Source organism: Lepisosteus platostomus, chromosome 2, assembly GCF_059453375.1.
Source record: "Lepisosteus platostomus isolate fLepPlt1 chromosome 2, fLepPlt1.hap1, whole genome shotgun sequence".
Lineage (NCBI taxonomy): Eukaryota > Metazoa > Chordata > Actinopteri > Semionotiformes > Lepisosteidae > Lepisosteus > Lepisosteus platostomus.
Genome location: NC_142612.1, coordinates 4309811 through 4325331, shown reverse-complemented (window position 1 = coordinate 4325331; position 15521 = coordinate 4309811). Strand labels below are relative to the sequence as shown.

At 39.7% G+C, this 15521-nt stretch overlaps 1 protein-coding gene across 13 annotated transcripts in view; it reads left to right on the top strand.

Moving 5' to 3' along the window:
- dmd (dystrophin) overlaps window positions 1-15521 on the top strand; it is a 728682-nt gene that overhangs the window by 619000 nt on the left and 94161 nt on the right. For all 13 annotated transcript variants that reach the window (XM_088646795.1, XM_088646880.1, XM_088646889.1 and 10 more), the window contains 2 exons: window positions 3851-3929; window positions 7437-7497. In XM_088646795.1, the coding sequence (XP_088502921.1) occupies window positions 3851-3929; window positions 7437-7497 (140 nt within the window). The remainder of the gene's footprint in view (window positions 1-3850; window positions 3930-7436; window positions 7498-15521) is intronic.

Genomic DNA, 15521 nt, shown 5'->3' with positions numbered 1-15521 from the left:
ATCCCAAAAAACCTGCCATTCCTCTGCATTGTGCTCACCTCAGCATCTCTTCAGTATGAATCCACCCCCAGCAGTACTGATCCATCTTTCTTCCCATTGGAACATTTTCCATCTCACTCACTGACTTCCTTCCCTGATCCTTGCAAATATCTACATCTGATCATAAATTCTCTTTTGTTTTTAAGACTCTTACTCTAAAGCATCTTATTTTAATATGGTTTTTGCATTATTCCCCTGCATGAAGGGTCCCATAAACAAGAACAAATCACATCATATTTTGTTTGGGGTTGTTTGGTAGTGAAATCATTCTTGGTCCCTTCAACAAATTGTAGATTCAATCATAAAGCGATATTTTATCTCAAAGTGCCTAGATGGCAGATGTCCAAAACTGCTGAATTTGTCAGAATGTTAAGACTTGTACAGCAACAGGAATATATTGTCATTTTCAGGACTTTGAGTGCTGCAATTCTGATGACCTAAGAATAACTGAGTTGATTTTTTGTCAGTCTTAAGTTTGCTCCCTTAAGGCAGTGCTGATCCCTCATTCATGATAACATGGAGACAATAGAAGCCCACTTGGAGAGCACATCAATGATAATACCAAAATGTCTTATGGTGGAAAAATCAGGTCCATTTGTTTTAAAAAAATATCAACAACATATGACCCACACCCTACCCCCTGACAGCTATATTCAATCAGCTCCACTAAGATTTTTAATCAGTTTCATCACATGCAACTCCAATGAATCTGTGACAGTTCTGCACCAACACTTGTTTGAATCCAGTCAAGGACACAGTCTGAATCGAAAGTACAGTATCTGTTTTCTTTCTGGTGAAAATTGCATAAGGCAAAATATAGCATGGACAATGATTTTATATGAATAAAACACATAGTAGCTAATTTCATTTTATTTTATAAACGAATTAACTAGCTTTTTAGGTACTTTCAGGTTCTCATAGAAAGGTTTTTTTTATCTAACATGAATTGGTGAAGTTTAAGCCTTTTATGCTACATCCCAATGTAATATATCCAATTCACCAATTGCAATGCACATGAAAAGAATGACCCAAAAATAATAAGTTAATTCACATCCCAGAAATGTATCAGTTGGAATATTCTACTGGCTAGATTCTAGTGATATCTGTACAATTAGGAAGACAAGGTTAGCTTTGCAAGTTAGTGCTGGTAAACAGATACTCTGGTTAACGGATGTATACAGTTTAGGTCTTAGCATCCTTCTGGTGTTGGGTTTGCAGCTACGCACAAGGATGCTGGTAATAATTTACAAATTAGATGGTGCACCATTTACTCCATCTGTCACTTTGCACATGTTGCCTTGAGCAGTATCTTGCCAAGGTTTCCATATGGACCAAACAGAAGCTGGAAACAAAAGTGGGAATCAAACTCTTAGAAACTTTGGCAATTACAGGCTGTATAGAATGATAAAAACCGGAAGACTGCAAAGCAGAGGACATCAAATGATGGGTCTTTTGTCCTGGCTTTTTCTTTGTCAGCCTGTTACTCTTTCCTTAAACCATTCTAACCTGCAGCAGATGGTTGCTGACTATTCGTATGTATTTATTTGAAAACAGTATTGAGGTATCAGGTTCTGTTGTCGTGATTGGAACTTTCACATCGAAGTGTCCCAGAAGCTCTGCACAGAGGTGAAGTTTCATAGAAAGTTAAATTCCAGCGACATATTGGAAATGGCACTGCCTTCAAATGCCGTGACAAATGTAAATTGCTTTTTATTCTGTAGCTAAAGCATAAACTGCATTTGAGATAGTCATTTTTTTTTCCATGCTGCTTCTTAAAGTAAACTGCGATAAAATGTTCTTGTATTGTTCACACACAAGCAGATAATACAATCGGTGAGGAAGAGAGCATTCTCAAATGTTTTAGCTCATTGTAATAAGAGAGGTTTGCCTGGAGCTGACTGGCTTTTCTCCAGCTGTAAACCACTAGACTGCAACATACTGACAGCATATGAGAGAACAACCTACAAGCCCCTTTAGTTAGTCTCATTGCATTTGGCAGTCTGTGCATGCTGAAGGTCGATATCTCATTGGAATGAATTTAAACATTGTAAGTCTTAATGTTTTTTTTTTACTTTATAAGAGAAAAATATTGAACAGAACACAATCAGTTCTTACTATAGGTTAGAACTTGCTGCATAGTAGAGTACATTTAATAATTTACAGAACAGGACCAAGCACAGCAGTGAATTAAAACTTACGTTTACACATGGTCAGAGGTTCTGGCTAGAGGACCTACTGTATGCACTGAACTTTAGGTCTGCAGAGGCAAGCTTAGGGAGAAGGATAGTATCTGGTTTGTCAGCATCATACTGTACGTACTGTAGCAGGGACTTATGTAAGAGGCAGAACAGAGCCGAACACCAGAGCTGCAGCCTTATCACTCATACAGGATAGTTTAACCCTGGCAGAAAGGGAAACTGGGTGGGTACTGACGTCAGAAAACTGTCGTGGGTTTTTCTTACCTTTCTTTGCTTGTCATGCCCTGGAATTTGAACCTAGCTTTCCTACAGGCCAAAAAAATAGCCAGAGGACAACATCAGAACTGCTTAATATTATAACTGCACTGATCTGCATGAATTCAATTCTATGTAACAGTATCCTGCTAGATTTGAATGACCCTGTATAATTTAATGTAGAAATGCAATGAAATAGGAAATGATGGCTTTCCTATGGATGAATTGAAGGCATACAGTAGTGCAGGAACATAGAACACACCTTTGCATTGCTATAAAGAAGAGGAATCTTGGAACTACAATCTCTAATGTATGATCATTCCCTCAGGTAGAGATTTAATTTGTTGTGCCCCCAATTACAGTTTCCTTGATCATGTTATTGCTTTGCTGTGAAAATTGTATATCACTCAATACCTACAAGGGGTTTTGAAATGGATGCACCTATCATATATAATTCTGAATGAATTCCTCTTTACTCAGACACAGTCATGGACCCTTTCTTTCTGATACCAAGATGTCTGCCTTTTTGGGGGACGCGTTGTTTGTGCATTGATTGATGTGATGTCCCTCTGGACATACTGTAAAAGTACAAGTACTGTATACAGCCATTGAAGACTCCATTCTATATATTTGCTTGTAACTGAAGGAGATTGATCTTATAAATAATAAATAAAAGCAAGTTATGAAGCAAAAGAAAAAATGGAAAGATTATTTAGAATTCAGGATTATTAACAAGCATGATAGGGATAACCCTTATGTGAATTTTGTAGCTTTAAAATACACTTAATTAATAGCATAAAGGCCAGAGTATGTGACGTTGAATGGAGTTCTATTCAGTCCCATCATCTACTGCTGTTTATGGCAACAAATAAGCTAAATTGTGGGTCCCACCAATGTCCTGTGTTTATCTCTCTTCTTCGCAGTCATGACTTTGTGCACTCCCTTGTTCTCACCCTGTACAAAATATTTAAAAAGTATCTTACTCAGATCTGACTTTTTTAGTTCGCCCATATACTCTGATATTCAGAGTATATTAAAACTTGGTCTCTAACCTTCATAGATAGAAATTGGGATTTGGGTCCAGGAGTATCAACTGATGTTTTTTACCAAACAATACCTTAAAGTCACTCTCCTTTCATTCTGAGCTGTGTCATGTCCTTTTATGGTCTTTTGATGTGAGAGCTGGTGATTGTAGTTTTTTAGAGTCATCGTGCATTTCCATGCTTCACTTCAGGACATTCCTGGCAGACTGCTTCCAGCGTAGCTGCCAGATTCTGAGACAAATGAGTTTAAATGACACCTACTCTGTAGTTTAACAGCACCATCCCTCCTGTGTTTCCCCATCTCTCTCTCCCCAGGTGTCCATTGAAGAGCGTCTCAAACAGCTGCATGAAGCCCACAGGGACTTTGGCCCAACATCACAGCACTTCCTCTCCAGTAAGTTGCCATAGTAATGACATTATGCTAAACCCCTCCCACCAAGTGGAATGTGGTCACCAGTCTGGGCAAGAGGCAGGAGACAAGAAGATGCCACTGATCCCCTTTGTTTTCTCTGTCTTTGAAATTCCTCTGAGGATAAGTACGGTGATTGAGATGGGATGAGCTGATAAACTGTACAATGCTGTCTTCAGAGGAAAGATTTGTGAATGGTGGCTGAGCGAATCTTATCTGGCAGTGGAAAAGTTGGTCTGCATGCCCGATTCAGCATTGTTAGTCGACTGCAGGACGAGGCGCAGGCTGTTTTAGAGTCTGTACTCTTTCTCATGATCTTATTGGCTCGCCAGTTAACGTGTGCGGCATCACTTGCAACTATCTGTCTAGCAGGATAACACGGCTTCGGATCCAATACCGGAAACTCCAAAGGGACCTGATGAAAACCTACATGAAATAAAAAACACCTTTTTTTTTGTCTAATGTAAGAGATGTCCTCCATTTCATTTCCTGTAAGTGGTGATGTGGATTTCTGTTCAGCTCTGTTCTGCTGTGCAAATCGGTGATAATGGGTGATGTAACAGGAATGCACTTTGCATTGTCTGCTTCATATAGTTAGTGTTAAATGAGAATAGAGAGGGCTTCATCCAGAGTGTTTTACAAAGACTACACTATTTGTACAAACTGGGTACATAAGTAGAAGGGGCTGTGTTTAATGTGAAGTAAATAGGTTTACAGGTCAACATAAACTCTTTTTTCCTCAAGGGTCAAACAAGTATCTTCAAAACAGAAAAATGCTTTGTGATGACATATTGATCTGCCAATCAATGAAATTATACAGTATGATGGGGTTAAAGAAAGAATGACACTTCCATAGTCTTTTCAGTAGTTTATTTGGATGTAATACCTACAGGTTGAATGACTTGACCTTACCTGGGTCAAAACATGGGATTTGTTCTACCTGTAGAACAAAATAAAATCTGCTCCAATTAATATCCCCATTGTGATTCAGAAACCCCACCCAGAAAAATGCCAATTGGGAATTTAAAATGTAAAAGAAAAGCAGGTGAAAGCAGTATTAAGTATTTCATTAAAACGCAATAGCATAAAAAGATAAACAACCTCACTGCTTTTAAAAGGAAGCTCTGAAAGAATGGAACAAAGAGGGTGATTAATCATGGAGTGAAAAGTCAAGCCTGGCAACTGAGGACACAGGGAAGAGAAGGAGATAACTCAGAGGAGGGGGGTTACAGGAGAGCCGGGGGTGAGACCGGCAAAGCCAGGGAAAAGGGCTCAAGAGGCACGTGGAGAGACGAAACATGGTGAAATAAAATCCTGCTTTGAAAAATATTGGAGTCCAAATACGGAATCTTGAAGTCTGGTTGTGTCAGAAACCTTTCCCTGTGTCCTCGCCCTCTTTCCCACATTTGCCCACTCCCCGGTGTTATTCCAGGGCTTCTCAAGTTGAAGTGAATTTGCCTTGGTGGCAAACTAGACTCTGTTGCTGTTATTCTGTCAGTAACATAAAGGGTAAAATAATTCAAATACATTTTTAAAAAAAAAATCAAAACTCATTTAAAAAATACAATATTGATATAATATAATAACTTACTGCGTCGTTAACATATGCCAAGCCGGGATCAAATACAATTCTGATGGGCTCAGAAGGAAGGAGGTAGAATAAAAGAGACCCTCAGAAGTTACTAAATTCCATTTATTCTGAATGTAGAAAAATGGCAAGAAACCTTTTTTCACACAAATCAAATACCAAACCCCTGGAAATATTGTTATATATACTGTAGCTGTCTTTACAAAAACGCATTATTTTAAACCTCGTAAACGGAAACGTAAAATCAGGGGTGGTTTGAACAGTTGTGGCATGCCAAATGACCTGTGTCAAGTTTTCTTCAGTCTTGTTTTCTGTTCCCACCTGTGGTAAATATGAACTGTAAAGGGATTATAGTAGCAGATGAAGAAAGATTTTTTTTTACCTATATCCTCTTTTCACTCTTAGCTAAGTGTTCTTATGCATAAGCAGAATGAGATATACCATACATATATTAAGTGCTTTTCCCAATCAAATCCTTCCATAACTGGGGTTAAACATTTGTTAATAGTCATGTACTTCAAATATTTGCTCTCAATACAACATATAAGTAGGCTTTAACGTTGGAGATGACATGTCTCTGATAATTGTTTAAAAATCATAGATAGAGGAGATGTGTTAAAAAATAAAACACAAGACATCAATTAAGAGAAATCAATACAGCTGCTGGACCAACATGAATTGTTCAATATGTAATCCAAGCATTGCAATTAACTGAAACAGAGAGCTCTTAATTTTACGAGAGTTTACCACATGCCAACAAATTTGTTGTCCCCATGTACTCCTGAATGTCAACAGTGTTGATATCTTGACAATAAAAACAGTTAAACAGGCTTGACTGCTGGAGAGAAATAAGCATGAAGCATAACTGGTGTGTAACACGTAAATTGAGCAGTGCTAAGTTTCCAAAAGCCATTCATAAAAGCTGTATTAAAGAAATGCAGCCTGCAATCGAATGTCTTAATGTTCATCTTCGCTGGTTTTATGGGATTTCAGCAGTGTGCTCCAAGGCGTGTTTTGGAGCTGTGTTTTTGAGACTGTTTGTCTCCCTTGACAAGGGTGCTTCTGTTTGAGAACGGATGGCGACATGGACAATTTTAAAGGAAGGAGTGTCAGAATGCTCGTTCTTTGATGGTGTCTCGTTGAGTTTTCGGAATGCATGATTATTTTCCACATCTACTGTATGTCTGTAATTCTGGCTTAGAACATTGCTGGAGTGCCAGTCGGGTAGAATTTATGGCTATCATATCCAAATGAAAAAGAAAATAAATGATCTTACTCAGAGTATGGGCTTGGCCATGTAGCATTTCTTATTTTTATTATTGCATGGTAGAGCAGAATGTGTTAGGTCATATGTTTGTGCAATAAATACAATACAATGCCAATGTATGCATTTCAGAGATAAATCTTAATATGGTTAACAACTGGTCTGATGTTTCATTCTTCACTGGATAGTGAAAAAGACACATTCATTTAATTAAAAATGGGAACATACCTAGAGTTCTTTTATCCCCTGATAGGAAAGCATTTGAGGGCAATAGTAGACTGAAGGCTAGAAATAGCACAAGAGGGATAATTGTCATGATTGTCTTACTTTGTGGATGGTGGGGGGGACCGGAATGACAGGTTTCCTGCTTGTTCGGCTCTTTATCTGGTGTTTAAAGTGCAAGTAGAAGAAGAGGTTTGCATTTATCTTTTCGCTTGAGCGAGTTTAATTTCTCTCAGATTAGGGCAGAATTTTCCTGAGCGGCAGGTTAATCCTCCCTGGCTGCGCAGACAGCTGAGCAAACAGACCCCTCTTGGACAGCCTGGGTGTGAAGGGAAAAAATGTAATTCGAAAGATTAATGTTGTCTTTCTTGTTTGCTTTGAACTTGACCCTCTATGTCTGTGATTTTCTTGTTTACAGCTTCTGTCCAGGGTCCCTGGGAGAGGGCAATATCGCCAAACAAAGTGCCATACTACATCAAGTGAGTACACAAGGCACCTACATTTGATTATTAATAAAAACACTATTTATTGGGGGCGTATTAGGCCATTAGATTAATCTTTACTTTAATGTATACATTAAGCATCAGCATTTGTGATGTTGCTTTGGAGAATGGACATTAAGAGCTTCTTACTTTGTTACTGTGGTCAAATGTGTTCAAGGAGCATGTATGAGTATTCATATTTGTGATTTTGGTCATTTCTGATTGCTTCTGAAATGTAACTCTAGCTCTAAACTAACTGCTGTATCGTTTGTGTGCTTCTATGCTGGTGTGTGAAATATCACATTGTTTCTGGAGGTACTGGCGTGGCTTATCAAAGAAAAAAACAATTTGAATGAAGGGTTTTTGTTTATTTTTCTAATTGCTATGATTTGCTTAATGTGTTAAATCAAGCTTTTAGTTTGCTTACTTACCACTTTAAAGAATTGAAAATGTCCTGTTTACAGCCTTTGATTAATATTTTGAGTGCATTCTCCAGGTGAAAGCTCCAATATTCAGGGCTTGACTCATTTCAATATAGAACCGGTATGAAACATTTATTTGTCTGCTGAGTTTAATATGGAGTTCTCCAGTTTCCTTTCTGTGGGTGCTTTGCTCTGTTGCTGCCGACATATGAACAGAAATGTTTAATACTGTAATCACTGCAGCAGCTATGTTGAGGGATGAACTTGTCAAACTGGTGCACACTATCAAACACCTTGGGAAATCAGTGAAACCTTTATGCTTTGCCCAGTTTGCTATTGAATATCTTTGCAACATCCTTACAGAGCGTGCATTACAGTACTGGATTTCTTGAGTGCATGTGCAGGCACAGAAGCTGATTAATCGATCCTCCCATGTAATCGGGATTCTATAATTGGTGTCCACCAAGTAAATCGGCAATGTAGCTAGTAACAGGAGTGAAAAGTTGGCAGTGAACCCACAAAGCTATAAATGCCTCTCATCTCCTTCATAATCTTTTATCCTTTTCATTGAAACAAATTAGAATGGCTTTTTTTCCAACAGAGGCAGGCAACATGCATCTAAAAGGTTTGAATATCTTCAATTACATGAATGATAAACATACTGTACGCATAGCTTATTGTTTAAATATAGATGATGTAGTATCTATACAAGTTCACTTTTGAAAGACAAAGAAAAATGACAGTGTGCTGTATATGTCGCTATTTCTATAAATTATACCCACTCTGGCTTGTCTGCACTGGGGGAATGATGGGATGTTTCTTCACTGCACAGGTTTTGTGCAGTGCACGGTGCAGAATCACTGATGTGTCTCCAAAGATCCCTGTGGTATAGGAAAGACTGCATTTATTTAAACAGCAATTTCTTGCTACATTTGGTTAGGCAGGGGCAGCAGATTAGGTTTGCTGTCTTCTGTGCAGCCACAGCGCGTACCTCACATAATACCTCTTCTCATCACTGAGCTTGGGAACAGAGCACCAACTTCAGCCTCCTTGTGGTGTTTTTCTATTTGTTTTGTTTTACAAACAGCATCTCTCACGCTGCATGCATCTGAAGCTCTGGTATGGTTAATTATGTAGGTTGCCTCGTTAGGAACTGTGATGAATATTAATCATTCAGGTTTGTCTGAAAACGTAGTGGTGTAAAACATCTGCATTAGAAGGAGGACGTTCATGCAGTTCTTCCACTTGAAACGTCTCTGAGAGCACAGGCTTTCGATGTGCCAAGTCCAGTTTGGCACCATTGCTCTCAATACAGACAAGCCCAGATCCAGATCATCCACAGGCCTGAGAAAAAAGCAGAACTTGGCATTTTGAAAAGGTTTAATTCACTCACATGCAAATTAAACAAAACAAAGCATTAAGGAGCATTAGAAAATTTGGTGTACAGTATATACTGTATATTATATGTATACTGTATATTGAGATACCACAAAATGTCAAATTCATGGGTTACTGAGTATCCATATCAACTGCTGTTTCCCCAGGATGCTGCAGTCTGTCAGGAAGTCTAGTTTCATTGTAGAGTAAAACATTCATGGGTGTCTGATTATTGTGACACATTGTCTTTTTTTAGCTCATTTTAATCCTTGACTCAAGATGACATGAGTAAGGTGTGGAAATATGTTAAAACCAAAGGGCTAAATAGAGCTTTGTCCAGTTCTCTCTGCTTGCTATGTGCTAACTATGGGACACCTAAACAGATGGGGCAGAGTGGTGGCTCTGTGGCTAAGGATCTGTGCCTGTGGTTAGAAGGTTACTGGTTCAAATCCTGTGGCTGGCAGAGGAATCCTACTCCATTGGGCCCCTGAGCAAGGTCCTTAGTCCCAACTGCTTCAGGGATGCTGTATCAATGGCTGACCCTGCACTCCGACCCCAAGCTTCACTCCCTGTCTGTGTGTCTCATGGAGAGCAAGCTGGGGTATGCGAAAAGATGAATTTCTAATGCAAGACATTGTATATGGCCAATAAAATGATCTTATTTAGATATACAGTCCTCTTTTCTCCTTCTTTAAGACTGGCCAGTGTCGCCTTCCCCGGGATGAAAAAATTGTTAGAACAAGGATTGAAATGGTGACCCTCCAAGCACAACATCACTACAGCATGACATCTACTACTGTACAGAGACAGCCTTTAAGGGTCCATAGTTCTTATTGTTCGGAAGCTATTACCATGCAATTTTACCAAGTAATCATTTTCTACTCACTAGGAAGAAAACAAAATTGTTGCACAAATAAATTAGGGAGGAGATGTTAGTATAGCAGTTAGGGGCTCTGGAGTGCATCCTGTACATCACACAGAGGCGCAGTGTGTGGACAAAAAGTTTGACATATACAGACATATATCTGTATATCTAATCTTTTGTTTTCTTACCAATGCAGAGATTGAAGACGAAAAAAGTCCTATATACTATTTAAGCATAAATTACTATATAAGCATTAAAAAAATGTTCCCTCAAGAACCTTGGACTATGTAGGAATTTTGAATTATTGAATTGAAACTGCCAATTTGAAACTTAATGAATACAAAAAAATCACAGGAGTTGACTTATTGGGTGCATATGCATGGACAGACGTCAATTAATCAATTTTCTCATTTTCATTGTAATTTTTTTACCACACATCCACACATCTTGGTCCTATGCTCATATACATGTTGGTGCATGTATTTCATTTATTTTGCTGGGTTTTAAATTATTTGTGCAGTTCCCAGAAATCTCTATTACATTTTTCAACATTCTGCACGATGGAAAATGTATTGAAATGAATAACTGAAAAAAAGTCACAGCCGAAACATTGTTTTGTTTTCTTCTCTTTTCGGCATGGAATAAACCTTTACTTGTTCCAAAAATAACAATTTTGAGCGTCTGTGACTTTGAGATAAATGGTATTATTTACTACTGTATTACAGTTGTACTTTGCATCTAATCAATCTCTAAAAACTTAAATATTTAAATCAGACTCACAAACTATCCTTTGCATGCTGCATTTCAGCTCAAGACGTAACATTTGATAAAACTCAGATCTTATACTAAGATTGCTATCAGGTCATACAAGCAACTGACGCTCTCAGAGGGAGTACATAGTGGGTGATAATGTTTTCACAACACCTTGAGATCCTGAAAAGTTATTTTAAGTCCAGTAAGAACTGTAGTCTGTGTAAGTGAAAATAAGTACCATGTCACGTAGACATGGGAGGCAGTAGAGAGCATGTAGACACTTCACTAGAGTCAAGCTGGTGGGTCACTAGCAGTGTTCAAGAATCTGCCTGAACTGTTGCTCAGTTTATGATGAATTCTGTGTTAGATTCCTCATGTGGTGGGTACATGACAAAGTTTGCTGACAGGTGGAGACAAAAAAAGATGGCCTAGTACTTTAATTTCAACACACGGAATTCAGTTTTGACAGGTAACTAGTCTATACATTGACTATATACAGTAGTTTCAGTAGTTCGATTAGATCCTAATGAAAGTAAGACAAAGACAGATATGTATAAAGTATTTGGTAAAGCACATCTAAGTAAGGGAATAATAGCCTGTCTGAGGCTTGATAAGCTGCCCAAATCCCCCCTAACTATGGCAAGGAATGAGCCAGGGAGCTGCTGCAAGGGTGTAGATGGGGAGATGCAGGGGAATGTGAGAGAGACACATGAAAGAAAGTCCTCGGTGCTAGATTTATGAGTAGGCGAGCGGAAGAGATTAGTATCTAACCTTCCTTCTGAATTTCCATTACAAGTTTTGTTATTATTCCATTTATATTGAGAGCCATTAAAAACACAACAAATTAAGTTCACCATCAAACTGTAGTACACAAGAAAAAAATACGTATTGATTTGTCTGAGACAGAAAAAAATGGACTACAAACAGTGCTCTTGCAACGCATTAATGTTCAAAGCCATTATTAAATTAAAAGAGGTTAAATGCCAGACGGGAGCATTTTTTTCGGCGAATGAGTTCAGTCTCATGTGTTCTCCTTTTGCTGCTGGCAACGCTCACACCCCACATGGTGTTGACATTACAAGAGCGTTTGTTTCCCTCTGGGAAATCATATCCCAGTCAATGTGAAGGGCTACACACAGCTCAGCAAGTATACATGGCTGGGGATCCAAGCAACAAACGCCAATCCAGTTTATCCCAGGGAGAGGCGACACACTGGGCATGCACGTAAGGTTTGTCACAAAGTACGGTTTGATTTGTGGGCTTAGACTTTGTCTGGACCGTGCTCTCCATCTGTACTGTATTACAGCCCATATCATCACACCTCCACCTCTGAAGCAGTCCACTTGTGCACCCCTGCACTCTCTCTGCCCACCTTTATGCCAGATTTTAAACATGACACATCACTGACCACATTATTGCATCAATTTGCTTTTGGACACTTTTCGTTAGAATTTCTTTATGTGCCCAGACTCAACAATGCTATACTGTGCCAGTTATTAAGCAACAAGCCAGGAGTACGTTCAGCTCTGAAGCTTTTACCCTGGAGCCGCTGTCTTACTGGACGAGAGCTGAGCTGCACATGGAAACATCTGGGTGTCTTCATGGCAGTTTGGGATGCAGGAATGTCTGTCTCAGAGAGTCCTCAGTCAGATATACAGGTCTTGCAATGGGATGGTGATATATCACTACCCTGGCCTCTGTTGGTCATGAGTTGACCTCATCTGAGTGTAGCTTACAGACTTGACGTTTTAGACTGTCCCACACCAAATTGTCCAGTGACGCTGAACATTTACAGTACATGTCTGCACTCCCTTTACACCACACTGTTGCAGTCATTGCATTTTGTTTCAGCCATGACTGGTGCATGCTACAGTCGTTATTGTACTCCATTAATACAGGAGGTCTTTTACTGAAACATTTTAAGTGAATTACCTTTCTCATTCTTGCACCAGCAGCAGCTCGTCTAGGATATCAACCCAGATTTGAAAGATTAAACACGTAAATATTACTCCAAAATGGTCTTGGGGGTCCTGTAACTACTCAAAATGCAACGCCAAGGGGAGGCACCAAAACAAAGAGGCTGAAATGAGTGACATAAATGAAACAGTGCGACCAAACCTGAAGAAATCTGTTTTTAGTTTGGCAAAAATCAATGGCGGTTTTTTCAAGGTGGAGTGGGGAGTACTATAACAGTGTACAACAGCCACAGTGAAGCTTGGATCAATACAATTGCAGGGCTGCATCTCAGCCAAAGGAGTCAGGAACTGAGATAAAATTCAGGGTACACTGGCTGCTGACAGGTACAGGCAGATTCTGACCCTCCACGCCATTCCCTCAGGAATGTGTCTCCTAGGCCAGGGATTCATCTTTCAACATGGCAATGACCCCAGTTGTGCAACCAATGTGGTGAAATACTATTTGGAATGTAAACAGGCAGTAACGAAGGTGTCTTGGCCTGCACAAAGTCCTGATGTGTACAGGTGTTGTAAACAGCGTCAAGAAATAAGATCAGACCTGAGCTCGGTTGAGCCATCCAGTTCCAATGAACTGGAACTGGACCAACCCAATTCCACTGATCCAATTCTTCTTCCCCGTGCTTGAGTTGCTTGTGTGATAACCATGCAGAAAAGGGCTCAGATGCTGTGCGCTGCCTGTGACCTCCAGATCCCAGGACAGAAAAGATTTTAAGGAGAGCTGTGGCTGTGCTGCTGAGGAAGACAGAAACTCGAAACTGTCAAACTTTCAAAATAGAAAACCGAATAAAGTGTTAGGAGTTTTACTGCTAAAACTTTTCTGTGGGCCTTGTCCATTTGTAACTGGTGCAATTAGATGAGTGCCGTGCAATTTAGGGTGGGATTAGTTGCTCAGGGCTCCCTTCCCAGCAAACACAGCAATCCCAGCAGCCACCCTGGTGCTCACAGGCCCGTGAAGCTGTCAGTGAGCGACATGCTTATTCTGCGACCAGGGCTCTGTCCCACAGTGACGTGACTCATACAAACACGAAGGGCTCGAGAGCAGCTGGTTCGGAGCAGTCTGCCAGGGTCGTAGGGCGCATAGCCATACTGTTCATCAAGTCGGGAAAACAAAAACACAATCGGTGGTTCCAAAATCAGGTGGACATACTGTAGCGAAACATGACTGGCCATTCTAAATTTAAATAAAACATGCCGAGTAGTCATTTCACACGCTGCAAAACAGGCTGCGGCACGTGTCTCTGACTGCTTTTATCTAGATCGGATTTGTATGCTGTGGCATGTCATATTTTAAACTTAGTATGCTGCTTATGACATTTTCATAGAACTGAGGGGACGCCAGTGTAAAAGTAAAAAATATTCCTGATGTCACTTTAAAACACCAGATAACACATCCCCCATAGTTGGGAATGAAAACTGACAAAACTGATCGGTTACTTTCTTTGTTTCCCATCAATAAGAAGGGACAATCGTAAAAGATAAGGATGTTTTGTGCAACACCTCACACATGAACACACACAGTAGTGTTAGACCTGCAGGCTAGAGAGGTAAATTGGCGTGTCTACAGGGCCCTACGATGGACTGTGGTCCCATCCAGGGTGTCATCTCATCTTCTGCTCCAGATTGGTCTTCAGGTTGCCTGGACCTTTACCAGCAATAGGTGTCTCCCTGATAATGGACGAATGAAATAAAATATGCAAAACGCTGTGTTATGCCACCTCAGTCACACACGTTTAGCTCTTAAGTTTTCTATCAAAGGGCTTTTTGTTTACTTTCTCTGTGTCCACACCTAATCAGCAGGCCTCAGTTGCTTATTTGATCTGGGAAGGCTTATTTGCACACCTTCTTATGCCTGGTACTGATTTTAACTACACCTCTTTCCTGGTGCACATGCTCAGGTTCCTTTCAGACATACCAGATTTTCTCCCCAGTACAGGTGGGCACCCAATCATCGGGTTCACAAGCAGGCTAAAGAAAACAGGATGAATTTCAGAGAGGAACTGGAACCTCTTGGAGTGTATTATATATAATCATGGCAGAGACAAGTGCCGTATTCCGAGCCTTTCAATGCTCCATGGCACATAAAAGCAATTAAGGTTATAATGCACACCCAAGAAGTGACTTTCCGTAGGGGCTTAGGCAACTTAATCAGATGTGATTTGCATAACTTCAGGCATTCATTAAAAAAAGACATTTTCTTGCTGAGGTAGCGAAAGTTTGGTGCTAACACTAGAGCCAGTTGTGGCTTGAAAAATAAACTCAAAATATTACAACAGCCCACATGGGCACAAGGTGCAGTATCTGAGGGGTACAAGTAGTATAACAAAAAGGGCAATTTCCCCGTGCAAAACGTTTTCCCAATAAAACTACTTGATTATATGGCTTTAAATTTAAATGATTATGGCTCAAATTTGGCTCAAATTTGTTTCAGATGTAATAAAAGAAGGTGGAGAGAAACTGGTTTTCAAAGTTCTCTCCTTTCTCTTTTTGATGAGGGGAAGATGCTAAAGTGCTTGCTTTAAAACATTTTTTTCCTACTATGACGGTACATTTTTAGTTTCTTATGTTCGTTCTTATGTAAAATGTCATCTTTCATAAGCACTCTGCTGGTTAGGAGAGAATAGTGATGTT